Genomic DNA, 18953 nt, shown 5'->3' on the forward strand with positions numbered 1-18953 from the left:
AACCATGTCTGCAATCTAGATCCCTTCGTGTGCATATTCTTTAACACAATGTAATGACGCTAGAAAAGAGTACGGGTTTCAAGTCTACATTGCCTCAGCACCGTGATCAGAAAAATAATTCATTTTTTTCCCTTCGCTTCCATCGTTTTGTGTTTGGTTCTTTACACGACAAACCTATTTTCGTTGAATTACGCTTAGGATTTTTGCTCGCCATTTTTCATGAGGGGCAGACATTTGTCAGGACTACGAAATACATTGTGGCGGCCTCTTTTCCATGCTTTCCTACAACCGAAACAAACTTCAGTTTATCATAGCAGGTATGCCAGAGAAGGCATCAGTAAGCACATCAACATCAGCGTGTCTAATCAATGCAGTTATTAAACAAGCAATGCTCGTGAGTTCACTGTCAGGCAAATTACAACTGCAAATTTTACACCGCTTTCTGTTTGGGCCTCATTTCCCAATTTTGACGTTGTCGTAACTGTCAGTGAACGTATCTTTCGTGTATAGGCCGCTCATCACATTTGGCCGGAGAGGGATGGCAAAGGAGGAGAGGGGTGGAAAGGGTAGGTGCGGTGAAGGAGGGGACAGGCCTCGGAGCTCGGGGGCACTGGTTCCAGGCGCACAGGTTGTTCCGCGAGGCGACGCTCGCTCGCTTCCATTTACGCGATCCGTGATTCCAGGCGTGAATAGCAGCTGCACGCGTGCATTTTCGCATGACTAGCAGTTGAAGCGATAAACTGCAAGTCTCTTCGTTGGCAACTCAGTTGCGTTCCAGGAAGGAACTAGATGCGGCCGAGACAGACCGTCGTCCTTAAGGCACTGCACGTGTACAGGGGACCATAGCGAGTAAACATGCCACGGCTAGAACGAGCAGCCCGAGAAGCGCGTCTGGATCCACAGGTTATCGATCCAAAGAGCACTCATTATAATCCTTCGTGAACATAAATATAGACAATCATAGTATGATTATGCCTGGACTAATCTGTACCTTAGCCACTTTGTTATCCACTTAATGCTGACGGCTCACTGTACCTTTCCGGAGATCCTCCTTTAATATATTGTCACGTGCTGCGCATGGGCTCTGAAGAACAAAGAAGATGTGCGGCGGCTGGAAGAAAAAAGAGGAAGTCCAGTATCCTGCCGCTGGCGCACCAGGCTCTGATCGACCTGTCTTGTAAATAGCATTTGTAAATAGAACCTGTAACAGTGTGGTGGAGGTGCTAGATCACCACGGACCCCTCTCGAAACCGCTGTAGCCGAAGAATCGGCGGATTGCCACCGTTGCCCGTGCAAATGCCAAACGAAGCCGAAGCACGTTCGACCTGCGCAGCAACGCCCGCTTGGCAGCACTACCGTGAGCCGCGGACGTTTTCCGGGAAGACTGGCGAAGACGTGGATGATTGGCTCACCAATTACAAGCGAGTGAGCAAATACAACGGCTGGGATGCCACTCTTCAGCTGGCCAATGTCGTTTTCTTTCTCGATGGCACCGCGCTAACTTCGTTCGAAAATCACGAGGCGTCTATAACCAGTTGGGACCGCTTCATGGAAGAGCTCCGCAGCTGCTTCGGAGATACCGTTGCCAAACGAAAGAGCGCTGAGCACTCTTTGCTTCAGAGAGCACAAGTGCCTGGAGAGACCTGCACGACTTACATAGAATAGGTCTTGAAGCTTTGCAAAGTCGTTAATCCCAGTATGTCCGACGAAGATCGCGTTGGTCATCTCCTCAAGGGCATCGCAGAGGACGTCTACAGCTTCCTTATTAGTAAAGAAAATTTAGACTCGCCCACGCATATCATCAAGCACTGCCGCACCTTTGAAGCTCTAAAACTGCGTCGAATTACTCCCAAGTTCGGTCGCCTGCCTAACGTCACCACCGTCGCCAGCGTGGATTTCCACGAGCCTGTGAATGCGGCGACTCTCCCTGACGTCATTCGTCAAATCGTGCATGACGAACTCTCCAGGCATCAAGATCTTGCGCGCCGCAGTGAGGTCCCGTATGACAGCTGTTCTCTGCAGGCGGCTCCCGCCTACCGCTCCTCCCCTTGGAGTTAGTCCGGCCAGGCCCCTACCAGTGCTACTCGCATTGATTACAGCGACGCTCCCCGGATCACCCGCCCCGGCCCCAGGGCGCCAGCTCGTCCGCAACGCCACCTGCGGCAGCCGGAGTACCATGGTCGTTTCGACACTGGCTACGAGGAGTGTTATCCCGAGTACACCCCCGACCCACCACTTTGTTACCGCTGTGGTATGATCGGTCACATCTCTAGATTCTGCCGTCGCCGGGGCCAGTTTTCCCACTCCCAGCGCCAATGGTCGTACCCTCGCCCGAGTTTCAATGCGCCTGTTCATGACCGTGTCTTCACATCGTCTCAGCGCCCATCCAGTTACGCGCCACCACGGAACGACTCCCCTGCCTCTGACCGAAGTCTGACTCCACCTCCGCACCGCTCTCGCCGCTCGCCTTCTCCCCAACGTCGTTCTCCACCGTCCCCGGGAAACAAGCGTGTGCGGCCGATGGAGGTGCGCTCGCCGGATCAACGATAGTGCCAATTCCTCTGCCCATTGTTATGTTAAGGAACCGCCTTGAAGTTTTAGTGGACGGTATTTGCGTCATGGCCTTAGTGGACACTGGTGCCACGATGTCAGTGATGAGTTCAACTTTCAAGAACCGTCCGGGTCGTAAAATAATGTTCGCTTGGGATCGTGCTGTTATATTCCGGGGTGTAGGGGGAGAATCATTGGTTCCGATTGGTATTTGTTTTGTGAATGTAGTGATCGCTGGCCACATGTTCCGAACGGAATTCACGGTGCTCCCTCGTTCTACGCATGACATCATCCTCGGTGCTGACATTTTGCACCAGTGCGGCGCTACTCTCGACTTCCGCAGTGGTGGCATATCACTAAGTCCTGGCCTTCGGTCAGCTCTCATAGAAGACTCGCCGATGGTTGCCCAAGTGTTTTCTGTCTCTGCAGATACCGTCGTTCCATCAATGTCTGCTATATTCGTTCCTGTTGTGTCCTCGAGCACGATTTCTGATGCCTTCGATGCGGTGGTGGAACCTTGTTCCCTTAACTGTGCAAAGAAAAGTGTGCTAGTACCCCGCAGCGTCGTCCATGTGACCAAGGGCCATGCCATTCTTTGGGCTGTCAATCATTCCAACGAACCTGCAGTATTGCCATGTGGTTTAAAACTTGCTGGCTTTGAAGAACGTTTTTCTGTACCAGTTGCCGCGATCACTGACGACGTGTCTCGTCCAACTAGACGCCGCGAACTGAGCGACTCTCAATTCCTAGCCATGGTCAACAAATCTCTACCCACTAGCGACCGCCAGGTGCTAGTGGCCGTTCTTATGAAGCATGCGGACGTGTCTGACTTCTGTCGCGACCAACCACCGCCGATTCCAGCTTCCCGTACCCATCACATCATCAATACTGGATCTACACAACCGATTCGACAGAAGCCATACCGCGTCTCGCCTTCCTAACCTCAGATAATCGATGAACAAGTCCGTGACATGTTGCACCGCGGCATCATTCAGGAATCTTCAACCCCGTGGGCTGCTCCAGTGATCCTTGTGAAAAAGAAAGATGGCACTTGGCGATTTTGTGTCGACTACCGCAGGCTTAACACTGTCACAAAGAAGGATGTTTACCCGCTCCCACGCATTGATGATGCCATTGACTGCCTCCACTCAGCCTCCTACTTTTCCTCGGTGGATCTACGGTCCGGGTACTGGCAGATCCCGATGCACCCGCAAGACAAAGAGAAGACGGCATTCGTGACACCTGACGGGTTGTATGAATTTAATGTTATGCCTTTCGGCCTTTGCAACGCTCCTGCCACTTTTGAACGATTTATGGATACGCTTTTACGTGGCCTGAAGTGGTAAGATTGCATGTGTTATCTGGACGATGTTGTTATTTTTGGTAGGACCTTCGCCGAACATAACAGCCGCTTAGCCATTGTCCTAGACTGCATAGAGAGAGCGGGCCTCGTGATGAACTCGAAGAAGTGTCGCTTCGGTGAAAGCCAAATTACTGTGCTTAGTCATCTCGTTGACAAGGTTGGCGTCAGACGCGACCCGCAGAAGGTTGAAGCTGTAAGCAGTGTCAAAGAACCCAAATCAGTGAAAGAGCTCAGGAGTTTCCTAAGACTTTGCTCATATTTCCGGCGTTTCGTTCCCAAGTTTTCTGATTTAGCCTACCCGCTTACAAGTCTCCTGCAGAAAGACACCCCTTTCCACTGGACTCCCGAATGCGACTCCGCGTTTCGGCAGCTCAAGTTTCTCCTCACCTCGCGGCCAATATTGCGTCATTTCTGCCCGACAGCACCGACTGAACTCCACACTGACGCCAGCGGCATCGGCGTGGGGGTTGTGCTTATCGAACGCCATGAGGGCAATCAACACGTTGTCGTTTATGCAAGTCGCACCCTCAGCAAGTCGGAACGCAATTACACTGTAACAGAGCAAGAGTGTCTCGCCGTTGTTTTCGGCGTACAACGGTTTCGTTCGTACCGTTATGGACGTGCTTTTACAGTCGTCACAGACCATCACTCTCTCTGCTGGCTGGTCAATCTACGCGACCCCTGCGGTCGGTTGGCCCGCTGGGCGTTACGCCTCCAAGATTTTAACTTCAAAGTGTCTTACAAAAGTGGCCGCCAACACGCCGACGCAGATTGCCTCACGCGGCTGCCGCTCACGGTTACTACTTCCTATGATGAAAACTTCGACGACTATCTCGCTGCCGTTTCCCAAGAGTTTCCAGATCTTGGCACTTTCCAGCCGGAACAACGCAAGGATCAGCACCTTTTGCCGAAGCCCGTGATCCGGCATCCGCAAGCCCATTCTGCATTCGCGACGGTTTACTCTATAGAACGAATTACTCGCCTGGAGGTACGCGCTTTCTCCTCGTCGTTCCGGCTACTCTGTACTCCTCTGTTCTGCAGGCTATGCACGATGACGTCACGGCTGGGCACTTGGGGTTTGCCAGGACCCTTAACCGCATCAAAGAACGTTTTTACTGGCCAAAAATGCGTCACATGGTTCAGCACTACGTGGCTACCTGCGTGCAGTGTCAGCGGTTCCAGCTTCGCACGACTTCTTCGCCTGGACGCCTACATCCTGTGCCACCTCCAAGCACGCCATATGAACAAGTTGGACTCGATCTTCTCGGCCCGTTTCCCCGCTCGTCCAACGGTAACCGCTGGATTATAGTGTGCGTTGATCACCTCACCCATTACTGTGAGACCGCCGCCCTACCTTGCGCCACCGCTGCTGAGGTCTCGCTCTTCCTTCTTCGTGCTGTCATCCTCCGGCATGGACCTCCTCGAGTTGTTATCATTGACCGCGGTCGCCAGTTTACGGCAGACGTTGTGGAAGAGCTTCTGCGTCTTAGTTCATGCCATTTTCGCCACTCGACGCTCTACCACCCCCAGACGAATGGACTGGTTGAACGTACCAATCAGAAACTCACGACCATGCTGGCCATGTATGTTGATTCCCGCCATAAGAACTGGGACGACGTGCTTCCCTTCACTGCATACGCCTATAACACGTCGAGGCATGAAATAACTGGTTACAGCCCATTCTTCCTTCTTTATGCACGTCCGCCTCGAAGCTTCCTCGACAGCATCTTACCTTTCTGTCTCGACACCGAGCCTTCTATTGCCAACACACTATGTCGCGCTGAAGAAGCCCGTCGGATTGCCCGGATACGCACTTTGGCATCGCAGGATCGCTCTAAGCAGCGTTGTGACCGCCGGCGCAAGGATGTCTCCTACCTGCCCGGTGACGTTGTATGGTTGTGGACGCCCCTACGCAAGCGTGGTTTATCAGAAAAGCTGCTATCCCAATACACAGGCCCGTTCAACGTTGTTGCTCGCCTCAATGACCTCAACTATGTCATCTCTCCCCAATCAACGCAAGGACGCCGCTCAAGGACAACCCAGGTCGTGCATGTCGCACGGCTGAAGCCATTTCACTCTCGCGACCCCGATTGATTGACTGGCCCAGAGGGCTTCGTCTGCGAACGGGGAAATGTCGCGTGCTGCGCATGGGCTCTGAGGAACAAAGAAGATGTGCGGCGGCTGAAAGAAAAAAAGAGGAAGTCCAGTATCCTGCCGCTGGCGCACCAGGCTCTGATCGACCTGTCTTGTAAATAGCATTTGTAAATAAAACCTGTAACAATATTTTTTCCAATAGCACAAGTAATCTCAATATACCCGCAGAACAAAAGGCAACAATTCACCACGTTACAACCAGTCTTATCTTCTTCAAAAACAAAGCATTATATCATGCACAAAAGTTATGAAAAAGAAAGCATTGCCTCGACACTCATCCCCAGGGCTCGTATGTAGCCGCGACACGGGTGCCGTTTACTCGTGTTGGCTTTCTCGGCAGTGAAGCTATTCAGGTAGATTCGCCATTGCTTGACTGTAGGCGCAGTGTACTGCGCCTTCACTTTCTGCCGTGCGGAGGCGCCGCCACCATTTGACTCTCCGGGTGTACACCTTTGCAGTTGCTATTAGGCCTTTGGAACAGTGAACAGCAAAGCTCAAGCACACTACATCGCATGTTAAGAGGGCAATCCTTACGATGAAATGAAATAACACGCAATGAAGTGCGCAGCTGCTGATTCCCTGGTACCTACTACAGTTTATACGAGCAGTTGTCCAATAATTTGAGCAACAAATCAGCGCTACTCACCAGTGCATTGTAATGTGGGGAGGGCTTTAGACGGCAACTTTTCCTGCTATTTCTTTGTCAACCACCGAGATCAAAAAACCCGCCAGAAGGTCTGCGAATATACAACCGAAACAGCGCCAGTGTGTAGAGCGTTCCGAGCTGAAGCAGCGATATAAGCCCCCTCTCTAGCTTAAACGAAACAGCTCGGACGACACAAATCTACGTTATCCATTACTGCAATCCATCCAAGCCGCCCAGTTGCACCACACCTTATCAACCACGAAAATCACCCTTCACATCATCACAATGCCAATTCACCATCCTTGGGAATCCAACCGCCATTTATGCCAACCCACAGACGAATGCTAGCACCACGACGCAGTCACCGCTTGCAACGTAGGAAGCCTTCCAAAGGCGTTTTTGATGTCAGCTGAGATTTTGAACCTTTTATTCATGGATATAAAAGTGGCATTCACGATCACCTTGAGACGTCAGGTTGTGGCATCTATGGACTCATATAAGTAGACCTAAGACTGCAGATACGTAGCACACTCAAGCTGTCTAAGAGTTGTACGTCACTTGGTATTTAACAATCCTTGATTGAGTGGAAATCGTTGTGATGCACGTGTGATGTGCACGAGTACCCCTGAAATCATCACACACTGCTGCTCCTAGAGATACCACGCTCTTGGCCACCAAGGGCTTCCTCGCGCAAAAAGAGGCGAACCTTCAGGAGGCCGCGATGACCGTTAAGAGATTTGCGTCCCTAATCAGGATGCGTTGCGCTTGCGAGAAATCCGAGGTGATCCTGGTGCACGGGGGAAGAATATACAAGCCCCCCGGCTCCATTCACCTCTATCGAAGGGGCCAGAAGATCCCAGAGAGCAACAAGACCAGGATTCTAAGTTGCTGGGCCAAGATCAATGTGAAAGCCTCTCCCATCATAAAAACCCTAAGGCCCGCCATGAGCCAGATCTCTAGGACGTTCAGGAGAATAATAAGAAGGCGTAACGGCATCCAGGAAGAGGACACGCTATGCCTTGTGCAGTCCCTGGCGATGAACAGATCAGGCCCTGATCAACAGGTGCAGGCCCTGGTGATCAATGGCATGCTCTATCACCACCACTCGTTAAACACATGAGGCCAAGAATAAGCCGAGAGCCCATTATCAGAGGCTCATACAAAACGGCGCTGGTCACAACGTTTAACGAGAAGTTAATGGCTCTCAGAATCCACAAAGCCTTCGCCGAGCAGCCGGACGCTGTTCTGGCTTCGCAAAAGGCCAATCTCCCGAACACGGCAGCGGGCAGAGCAAACCTCCACCCGAATGGGACGGTAACAGAGCTCCACGCTCTCCACTGGCAACGGACGCTCCCACCCGAGGTGAGAAGCAGGACCAAGGATAGTCCCATCCCATCCCGAGCCACATGAAGCACGAATGTCGGCGCAAGGGTCGCGTTGACCGACAGCGACGACAATTAAAGATCTACTCGCACGTAACGTGCGTGTATCTCTGGCAGCGTACACCGAAAGGGGCCTTTTTGCGGTAGCCGCCGTGAGCTGAAGAGACGCACTACACCATCGCGACCTCCGTCAGGGCAGATAGCACAGCTTCGGCTGAAACCATTGCCGCAGCTCTAGTCATCAAGCACCGCGACAGGGTGGGCAGGAAAGTTCACTTCGTCAGCGACTCGTAACACGCCTGCCGCAACTTTACCAACGGCAGAGCACCGCTGCTGGTGGCTCAGATCCTGGGCCCAGAGCTGGAAGAATACCGTCGAATCACGTGGACGCCGGGCCAGTGAAGACTGGAGAGGAAAGAAAGGACAAACGCCTTCATCATCATCATCAACCTGACTACTCCCACTGCAGGGAAAATGCCTACCCATGTCTCTCCAATCTACCCTGTACATTACCAGTTGCGGCCACCGTATCCGCGCAAACTTCTTAATCTCACCCGCCCACCTAACTTTCTGCGGCCCCCTGCTACGTTTGCCATCTCTTGAAATCCACTTGTTACCCTTAAGGACCACCGGTTATCTTGCACTCGCGTTACATGCCCTGCCCAAGCCCATTTCTTCCTCTTGATTTCTAAGAGTAAACGCCTTAACTCGAGCGTTAACCATCCGAGTGGGGCCATACCAATCGTCCGATCAATCCCCACCATTTACCTGCGTGCCGCAGCCTTTCAATTACGGCGAACACCTCGAGATCTAGTGGCTTAACCGTAGGATTTATTCTCCCCCTCACAAAAAATGAGCACTGCAAGCGCCGTAGCTCGCAGACTTATTCAAAGAAATGTTTTCCTCAGCCTGCACAGATACAGCAAGATCTATCAACAAACATATCGTGGCGTCTGCCCCTGGTCCCCCACACACGTCCCACACTCTTCCACATCTCGTTGGGCTGCGTGTACAAACTCCAAACTTAAAGACACCTAGAACATCTTTTCAGCGATGGGAAGTGCAGCTGCCCGGCGATACCCTAGCGGGCCAGAAAGCGCTCGTCCAGCAGGTTCGTCAAGCAGTCTTGGCCAGTGGAGTCCTGGAATGAGGAAGCCATTCAAGCGAACACTCGAGCGAGATCAATAATCTCGTTGTTTGTAAGAAATGTTTCTTCCCCTCCTCCCCCTAGAGACACCCATCTCAAACAAATTTTCAATGCCTCGACACAGGAATGAAAAATAGTCTGCAACGTCATACAAGGACTCTTTTAGTGTACGCCTACGGATATAAAATCCCCAGTGCTACATGGGCCGTTATCCATCTTAGAAAGCAAACAATGGTCGTTGTTAAAGTGCTATTCTCTTTTATAGGCGAAAAAGATGAGAAATGAGACGAACGAAAAGCACAGCAAGAAAGGTTTAGTTTGGTTTATTGGGGTTTAACGTCCCAAAGCGACTCAGGCTATGTGAGACGCTGTAGTGTAGGGCTCCTGAAATTTCGACCACCGTGCACTGTCATCGCACACTACACGGGCCTCTATAATTTCGATGGAGGCGAAATTCGACCGCCGCGGCCGTGATCGAACCCGCGTCTTTCGGGTCAGCAGCCGAGCGCCGTAACCACTGAGCCACCGCGGCGGTGCATTGCAAGAATTCCGCTTTGCAATCAGCTGAGATGCAAAGTTCTTAGGCTCTGTGGCATACTTGACGCCAAACGTTGGGATTCTACTTTTCTTCATGGATAGGCCCCAACTGATCGAACAGGATTTTTGTGCCCCATTTTTTTTTTGTGGCGGTTCCTCATTTGCGCTAAGGTTCAACGATGGTTATCAAGAGCTGAGGAAAATAAAATCAAGAAAAGAAAATTTTCCTACGCAATCAGTGGGCAACTGTCAGCTTCCAGTAAGGCCGGCCAAAATGATGTTTGTTGGAGGCGAAATACAGACAAGACAATAGCGCTCTGACGTGGCCCATCAGTCATAACGCACTTGAACTTGTCGACAACACGAAAATGTTGCAGTGGTGCTACTCCGACTTTATGGAAAAAAACATTACCTTTGATACACGCATTGCGGACACCGAGGCATTTAATGGCGGACGTATTTCGCTCAACTGCGCCTATTTTTCAGCGGAACAGGCGACGTCGAAAAAGCATCATCTTCCCTCCCTGCTGCTGCAGTCTCAGTTGGGTGCCCCGCTTAGTGGAAGTGAGAGTTTATCAATGTATGAACAGAAACATAATAACAGACAACAGTAGGCATAACAGCAAAAATGAAAATAAAGGGAGGGCGAAAAAGGAGGCAAAAATACTTGACAATACAATAAAATGCATGACAATACGAAAAAAGAGGACGAAAAGCTATGCTTGCCGTGTTTTCTGCCGCCCGTTCTGTTGGCCTCTATTCCCAGTATTTCTTGGATAATTATTTTTGTTACATATTAAGGGTGCAAACATGATAGTCGGCCTACTGTTTCGTTGATGCCGCTTGAGACTGTTAAATTCGTGAATCAGGTATGATTCACAGCTCTCGCGGTCATAATGTGTTTTGAACCCTGATTTGAATACAGCAGCTGTAAAGTTATCAAAATGGATGCCCAAATTTTTTTATTTGTTTTGAAATTGGGAGTACTGGCTCTGTCCGCACATTGTGTCTATGATAGTTGATGTCGATTCTGAACGGTGGAACTGAGAGTACATGGGACAAGAAGTACCTGAAAATGAAGGTCTTCGAGTTCTTCGACAAAGTGCGCAACGGGTTCACAGAACAAGAAGAAGACGCCCGTAACTACGTTTTCTCGCAGGTAGGTAAGGAACAGTTCTCTTTGTTATTCGGGGTAATAGACCAAGCAGAACCCTAGGGCAGTCTATTACCTGCATCATAATGATAGGACCGGGGAATATGTGGCGTACACGTCAGACCTGAAGCTGCTAAAGCCAATTACCAGCACAGCACCGAAAAAAGGAAAAGGAGCGCAGTGACAGTTTTCAGTTTGACGCTTTCACTCAATCACCGACTCCTGCATGTAGAAGTTTCAGATCCAAAACTTTTCATTCCATTTTTGTAATGTTCTTGCCTTCGGGAGGAAATGCTGCTAACTAATATAAACGCTGTGTGTTTTTTGCCTGCTACCTAGCCAGCACTTTGGACGCAGATATTTTTGTAGTATCTTGGCACCTTTATTTTGGGGTGTAAATATCGGAAACCTAGGTGGCATAGCATCCTTATTTATACTCGCGCGGCAGCTTTATCTGGGCGGAAGGAATCAATGTACCTGGACGGCTCTCCACGAGATCGGCAACGTTAGCGTACCGAATACCATTGTCGCATTCGTACAGTTATGATGACACATTTCAGTATCGTTAGCAATTCTAACAGTGAAGACAGCTCTGCCTATTATGGGCACTATAACATCAGACAGTAGCAGCTGTTAATACCTCGTTTAGCGAAATCACGGCGTCCTCTGTGTGCAAAGCAAAGTGATTAGAGGAGAGAAAAAAGCAATGTATATCCAGGGAAAATATCGTTCCATTGCTGAAGTGACCAACCATGTCATGCAAGCTGCAAACCGGCTGCCCTCTGATACCATTGAAACACCTATTTGTGTACCGTGTGCCGCCATAGAGAATCATGCAACACTCCATCTGTGCACAGGCCATGGTGTACATGTTTGTCTCTGTCCACCGTGTTGCTTGAAATGCCTCCTTTGCGCACATAGTTTCTTTGTCCCGTTGATTCAACATAACAGCTTTTCATCCACATGGGCACACGCCATTCCTTCTTATGCCACGATCATTCGAGATAAAACTGGTCGCATCTGGCGTCACAAACGCGCTCATAAAGGCGCGTGCCGGCAGCTTTCAGCATGAACAATTAAAAGCACAAATCTTCGTGGGAGTAATGGTACGGGCTGACTACTGTAGTTTGCTTTATTCCTGAAAGGTGCCCCACATTAGCGCCTATGATGGCGCAATAGTACTGTATCCGATCAGTCAGTGCCTCTATGAAATTATATTTTCCACTTAGTCCATGCACTACCTTTAAGCGTCACGCATTTCCCTTATGGATCTTTCGCGATAGGTGTGAAAATAATATTTTCCCTAAGGGTAAAAATTACCACCACAAAGATAAACTAATAAAAGATAAAGAGCATTTTAACTACCTTTAGGGTAACCTAGCAACTTCAGAGCGGAAAGTGCACTTATCTTGGTTTTACTTACAATAGCTGTAATCCGAAAAGTGGCTGTAACTTGTAAATATTTTAGAATAAAGTAGAACTCATATTAACATGTGCAGTTCTTTTTCTTAGAAAACAGCCCAAGACAACCCGAATAATAGTGCAGCGTCTAAAGGAGACGAAGCCAAAGCCCAATCATTTCCTGTAATGACAACGGTGCTGCCGGAGGACGTGCCTAGGGTCTATTCCCTGCTTAGACTATTCCTGGCGCCCGTTTCCACATCAAGCCGTGGCATTGGAGGAGGCAGAGGCGCGGGCTAACGGAGCTCATATTGCTGGAGCTCACGGAGCTCATGGAGTTAAGTCCCGGATGTCGTGTTTTCTTGGAGCCTGGGACGGAGACTGAAGGTTGCGCTTGTCGGCGTCAACCAGGCCAACTGCCGACATTAGAACTCTTAATAGAGGAGGAGGAGGAAGTAGAAGAGGAAATGCAGGGAGGTTAACTGGAAGAATAATCGGTTTGCTACCCTACACGGGGGGAATGGAGTGAGGGGATAAAAGATAGTGTTCGTCGTGTAAAAGTTAGTGTTCGTTGAAGTCACAGCCGATGATCGCCGCGGCCAGTGGCCGAGAATCTTCATTTCCGTCAGTGGGCGTGGATCTAGGCGCTCCAACGCACGGCTGAGAGACTGCCTTTCGGCGCTGTAGGCAGGACATTCACAAAGAATGTGGGCTATAGTCTCGTCATGCACGCAGTTGGCACATGCAGGGCTATCAGCCACACCGATTAAGAATGAGTAATGGTTGGTGAAAGCTACACCAAGCAAGAGGCGCCACAGCAAAGTTTCTTGTCGTTTTGGTAGGCCTGATGGAAGCCTGCACACAGTCGCATGCGCGACTGCGCCGCAGGTCCTCCACGTGTCCACTTCCTCTGGTATTGTCTCGTTCAGTGGCGATGACCTTCACTACGTTTAAGGCGGTGTCAAGCAATTTGAACTGTTTGCTCGCCTTAACGGATGAACAATCGTTTAACAACTGCAGAGTGTGTACTTCTCTTCGGATGCAACAGCCAAGTATTAGTTTAAAAATTATGAGGCTTCACTGACATCGTGGTAACCACGCTCCGTTTGTGCACTCCTCAGCTCTCACCATGCACTCTCCTCTCCATCGTAACCCAGCTCCTTCCCCGTGGGGGAAGGGGCATTGCCAAGGCGCGTTCAAGCGACGTTGAGGCAACTCTCCTCCTCCTTACACATTAACCACCCTCAGGGTCATTACAGCGGTTGCCAGCCTCTCGTTGCACCGACGACGACGACTACGATCAACCCAAGGAACGGACCTTTCACACCTATCGCTGGAAAAATATTCCTCAAGCGACCACTCTTCACAGGCGAGAATTCTATAAAGACACGAAGAACACTAAATTTGTGACTTGAAAGCCCCTTGAAGCAAAGCTGTCATCGTCAATAGCAAAGGCTGTTTACTGAAGTCAAAACGTATATACTGGATACGCGTTCAAATACAAAATGAAAATATTGAAGCAGGTTCGTACATAGTGATCTCGTGAGCTGATTCATTGTTTCGTTGATTTATGAACTCCTCTTTTTAGTAGTGACATCAGAGAGATATAATGTCCGCTTTGAGAAGCGAATGCATGCAGAAGTCATGTCACAAGCACTTCGGGGTGTTAGCTGAGTGCTCGCCTCGGCTACGGGAGGTTGGGGGTTTGATTCCCGCGGCCTTCGGTCTACCCAGCCGGTTAATCCAATGAGAACAGGTTGTCTCCTGGCCTAGCGCTCGGCTCTCCAGGGGTGCACCGCGTGGGAAGGACAGCCTGCGCCTCAAAATTCCCGTCGAATGTGGGCAAAAAACCACAAGGCACACATGAAACTATTGCAAACGGACAGCAACCTATGCAAATTTTGCCTCGACAACAAAAAAAAACGTGGCTCTTTGCTTGGTATTTGTCAAAGATATTTTAAATATTTTGCATTTAGAGGGCGCTCGGGAGTAGCAACGGTAAGCACATAAGCCCCACAAGCAATTTGGGGCACAACAGGAATACTCCATATCTGCTCCACCTCCGCCCAGCGTGCTCTCCGCGTGAGAAAGTAGCCAGGAATGCGGCGAACGCAGAGCACAAGCGCGCACTGACTCTGACCATCCCACTGGCGGCGCCACACATATGCTCCTAAACCAACATCCCTTATTCTCCATGCGCTACATCGCGCTCGACATTTCACATCACTTCCCTTTCCCAGAGGCCAATTTCCTATCTGCTCTGCAAAACATCCACCTCGAGCCTTTATCGCTGTAGTACATGATATTCTCGACAACTGTCAAGGCTACACCACGAAAGCTCTGGAGGCTGTCGACAAACTAGCTAAGCTATGGAAAGAAAAGAGAAGCGAGTTTCTACACGATTCAGTTTTGTCAGAGTGACTCTTTTATTGAAGCGAAAGCTCACTGCACTAGCTGCGGAGCATTTCGCCGGGTAGGGCGCAAGGCCACATCAGCTCATGCGCCGTTTCCATGGCAGCCGGTTGCGCAGGTGTTTGCCGCGCGTCGTCGCTGCCGCTGCGCCGGTCTCCTCCACGTCACTACGCGTGACGTCATCACTCAGCAATGCGTCTCACTGCGCATGCGCTGTGCTCTTTCCACGGTGGCTCGCGCAGCTGCGCTCGCTCGTCAGTGTGATCGTGAGCGTGCGCTCTCTTTTCGGATGCGTAATGGATGAAGAGCCGGATTGCAAGCGTATATATGGCACCAACAAAGGGTACGAGAAGCTACGTCGACGAATCCCGAAGTAGTAGCCTGGTACAACGCGAGAAGGAAGCGAGGAAAGCCAAGAGCTCGGCTGCGACGCCCGATGAATGGCAAGAACGGCTCGCTAAATGACTAACAAGAAGCGGAGAAGCGACGACAACGAGCCTGCGAACGAAGCCGCCGCCTCGACGTCTGCTCAATAGCAGCCGATGGAAACCGAGTCAAAGTGGCGGATAAACGCATGATTCGTTTGAGTGAATTTGAACTGCAACGAGGCAGTTTCCCCAGAAATTCACGCACAACGGCAGCGTGTGAGAAGCTTTCGCGTACACACTAGCTTTAACCAAGGTAAACCATCAGCAATTTTTCGGTTTCTGAGACAATGAGAATATAATACCATTAGGGTCAGAAAATGACGGCCAACGTCTTTCGGTTTCTGCTTTCTTTAGGAGAACCATTCCGCCGAAGCCGTGCACTGGTCGATATCGCATGAACGAACACAAAGTGAACTCAAATACAGCTTTCTCAGACATCACTTTAATTGTGAGGCAACTGTGCAAAATTGTAAGTTACTGTTATGAGCATGCTGTAGAGAATGGTTTAATCTTCCAATGCGTAGCAAAATCTTGCTTTTAAATTTCGTCCTGCGCTCACACCGAGTAGTTAAGGCTGCCGTAGAAAACCCGTGGGGGTGTATTTTTGACACTCAAAGCAAACAACTACAAGCGTCCCGAGATGAATGATCTGCGGGTATATTTATTGATATGGTGCAATCTTTAAATTGTGAAATGAATGCGCTCATAAAAAACTTACCGTTGAAAAAAACGCGCTTAACCAGAATTTCTGGGCATGCCAGCGAAGTACACAACAGTAAACATGCTGTGAGCGTGGAATGTTTTATTTTTCTTTCCGCAGCAGCTGATGCATCGTACATGGCTTTGAAGATTGTAATTTTACAGTACCCTTTCACTTCAAGCGCGAAACCTTCAAATTCCACAAGCTCTCCCGTACATAGCACAGCAGTTGTTGCCGCCACCTCGCAAGCGTCTGCAAGCAAGAACGGACTTCTCACAATATAGGTTTGGCTCTTCATGCTTCAACTGTGCCGACAAGCAATCCTTTAAAAAGACACAGGCTATATGGTACGCAGGAACACACTCGCGGCTTCGATACTCGCATGGGCGTCACTTACCTCGGCCAAAAAATCATTTTATTTTTTTGCGCGTAACCAAGCAGCCTTGTGTAGACTTCATGTATTTGTTGTCTTGCTCCCGATGAACCGCGGTAACACTCTGTTGCTGCCAGTTTTATGTTTCCTTTGGAGGTGAAGTGTTTTTCAAATAATCTCCCGCGCCGCTGTCGAAGAAGCACTGTCCATCTCAATGCAACGTTCCGATCTGACGGTGTTGCAGTTTCTGACCATTGCAGATTGGCTGAATTTGGGAGGATCACCTTCTTAAACGGCGGGAATAAATGGCAGCTCCTTTAATCATTTATATCATAGAAGTGAATTTCTTCATCGCCTGATGCTTCATTTGTCCTTGAATGAACATTGTTACATAGTATCAGATATGCCGCGTAACAAAAAACTGACCGCGTGAAACCAACCAAACTATTTTTCGCTTCTTGAGGGAGCATGTTACTTCTCAAGACGTCAAAAAAACTGTCGGGGGCTCTATTTTACAAAATTCTTGGAGGAATAGAATGAAAACCCGGAGACGGTGTGCAAAGCTGCTTCTAAAATACATGACATTATTCCTGCTCAGAAACTCTACAAATTAGTTACAAGTAAATAAACAAATCAGAAGTGCACAACCTACCCTCCAAAGTGGTGTATCTTTTTTGTCTGTTAATTTCTTTCGTGCGCCCTATTTTACTCCTAGACACTGCGAAACATGAGCCGCCTTTCTCTATGCATCCCGCGTTCGATCTCACAGCAGCCAGCTGTGTAAGAAGTTTTATGTCACATAGGAAAATGGGGCGGCGCTGTTACTTTCCTGCAAAACTCGACACATGTCTTAGTTGTCTTCTAGAACCTCCGCACAATACACATTTAACTTTTAGGTGTCTGAATAAAAAGAAATCACCTCTGTGTCATGAGCCACCTCTGGCAAGGATAGTCTTTCCTGAAACTTAACACGCTAAAACAACTATCATGACTTGTCCATTCATATCGATGTCCACAAGCACAAGTTTCCTTTCTGTAACACGACTGATGACGCCGCTGACCCGGGTCACACTTGCACCGTGTTCGCACCCTGGGCTACTTCCAGGACCATCCGGGGAAAGACTTTGGGACAGAGTGGTACAGCGTCCCGGGACCCAGGCGTCAAATATTGGGTAGGTGGTCAAACTTGCGCGACGAAGACTGTTGCTGGTGCGGGTTCGGCTGGTTTTGATGGGGCAACGAATGACGAGAGTGTAGCTGCGATGCTCGGACGTCCGGCGTCGGATAACCACTTCCAGAGTGTCCGGGTAAGTGCGGAAACAAGGACTGGTGCTGACTTCCATTCTGAACGCAGAGCAACCGGCATATGATTAGAAGCATAGGGGCCGATATTGAAGCAATATATCACGATAGTGTGGCATTCCAAGGGGATTCCATGTCACGCGCACATTTCAACGGTGGTTGACACCGCAGTGTCAGAGTCGATTGAAAAGACAGCAATGTGCGGCCCATGTTTGGCGTCCAAGTCGAGGTAATTGACGCAGATTTCCGAGGGAAACACATTATGCAGAATCCCAGTGTTCGAAACATGGAAAGACAAGAAGAAAGAGGCAGGGGGTGTTGGAGCACAGTGAGGCAACATAAAGTGCGTAAAAAAACACTGGTGTCTGGATTCTTATCTGTTTTCTAGAATTATGGTATGCCACATAGCGTTGACTACATAGGACCGCCTGTAATAAAGAATATGCATTCAGCAAAATATGAAAAGGCTTAGCTTAAACTTGTAAAATTTTAGTGCACCTTTTTTCTAGCGGGCCCTTATTCACTTTCCGAAGAAACACAAGTGTGCTTTTGTACAAGTGAAACCAGAAGCTTTAGCCTGGGGTGCAAATTTTAGATGTGGAACAAAAAGGTGAGAAGTAAGGAGCACTAAATCAGGGAGCAGCTCAAGTGTTGCCTAAAATTCTATCAAACATTCATATTTTACAATCAGGCTGAGTTCAAATTACCTTAGACTTCTCCCTCCGAACGCGAACGTTGTCTTCAACGTCCACTTCGGGCACTTTGCAGTCGGCGAGGTAAGGGTGCTTCAACAACTGCTCGCACGTCCACCGCTTCGCAGGATCCTTGTCCAGGCACTTCTGCATTGCCATCAAGCGACGCAGTAGAATGGCTGAAGTTCCACGTAACAGATTTTAATAATGTGGAAGGGATGGTACTACACTGGGGAATGGAACGACGCAGCTGCGCATTGTGATTGATTTACAATGTACCGCTATGGCCACAAATGAAGCATTCACTGCTTGAAAGTAATAACTACTTCGCCACGCTGCAATGAACAACTTGAATGCCTATTATCAGTGTTTATTTTCAAAGCTGAACTCAGAGCAAACGGTTATCAAAAAAAAATCATAACTTGAAACACTACCAGCCTTAAGCTCGCCAACTTCTCGAACAAACATACAGATTGCGAGTTTGATAGTTCATGCTCATAGCTGACGCTACATACCAGTATAACCATGCGGATTTCGCTTCAAGTTGTACGCTCTATTTCAACAATTTACAAGTACGGCAAGGAATAATTCGGCTCATTCCTGGAAGTGCAACCAGAGTTCCATCCGCGAGGGTAGCTGTCAGGGCTAAGTAGTGAAACATAACGAGGGCTGCACAGGGAATCAGCAGCGCGGCATATTGCCTGTTCTCGTGT

General features: G+C 49.3%; 1 protein-coding gene across 3 annotated transcripts in view; it reads right to left on the reverse strand.

The window, feature by feature from the left end:
• Positions 1–16117: 16117 nt before the first annotated feature.
• The window catches only part of LOC149333787 (cyclin-dependent kinase-like 4), a 127211-nt gene continuing 124375 nt past the window's right edge, over positions 16118–18953 (reverse strand). For all 3 annotated transcript variants that reach the window (XM_089556114.1, XM_089556113.1, XM_089556115.1), the window contains exons 9-10: positions 18256–18387; positions 16118–17590 (exon numbers count right to left, since the gene is read on the reverse strand). In XM_089556114.1, coding sequence (XP_089412240.1) covers positions 17408–17590; positions 18256–18387 — 315 coding nt within the window. In that variant the 3' untranslated portion in view covers positions 16118–17407. The remainder of the gene's footprint in view (positions 17591–18255; positions 18388–18953) is intronic.

The sequence above is a fragment of the Amblyomma mixtum genome, chromosome 8 (assembly GCF_055824585.1).
Source record: "Amblyomma mixtum isolate Tamu chromosome 8, ASM5582458v1, whole genome shotgun sequence".
Classification (NCBI taxonomy): Eukaryota; Metazoa; Arthropoda; class Arachnida; order Ixodida; family Ixodidae; genus Amblyomma; species Amblyomma mixtum.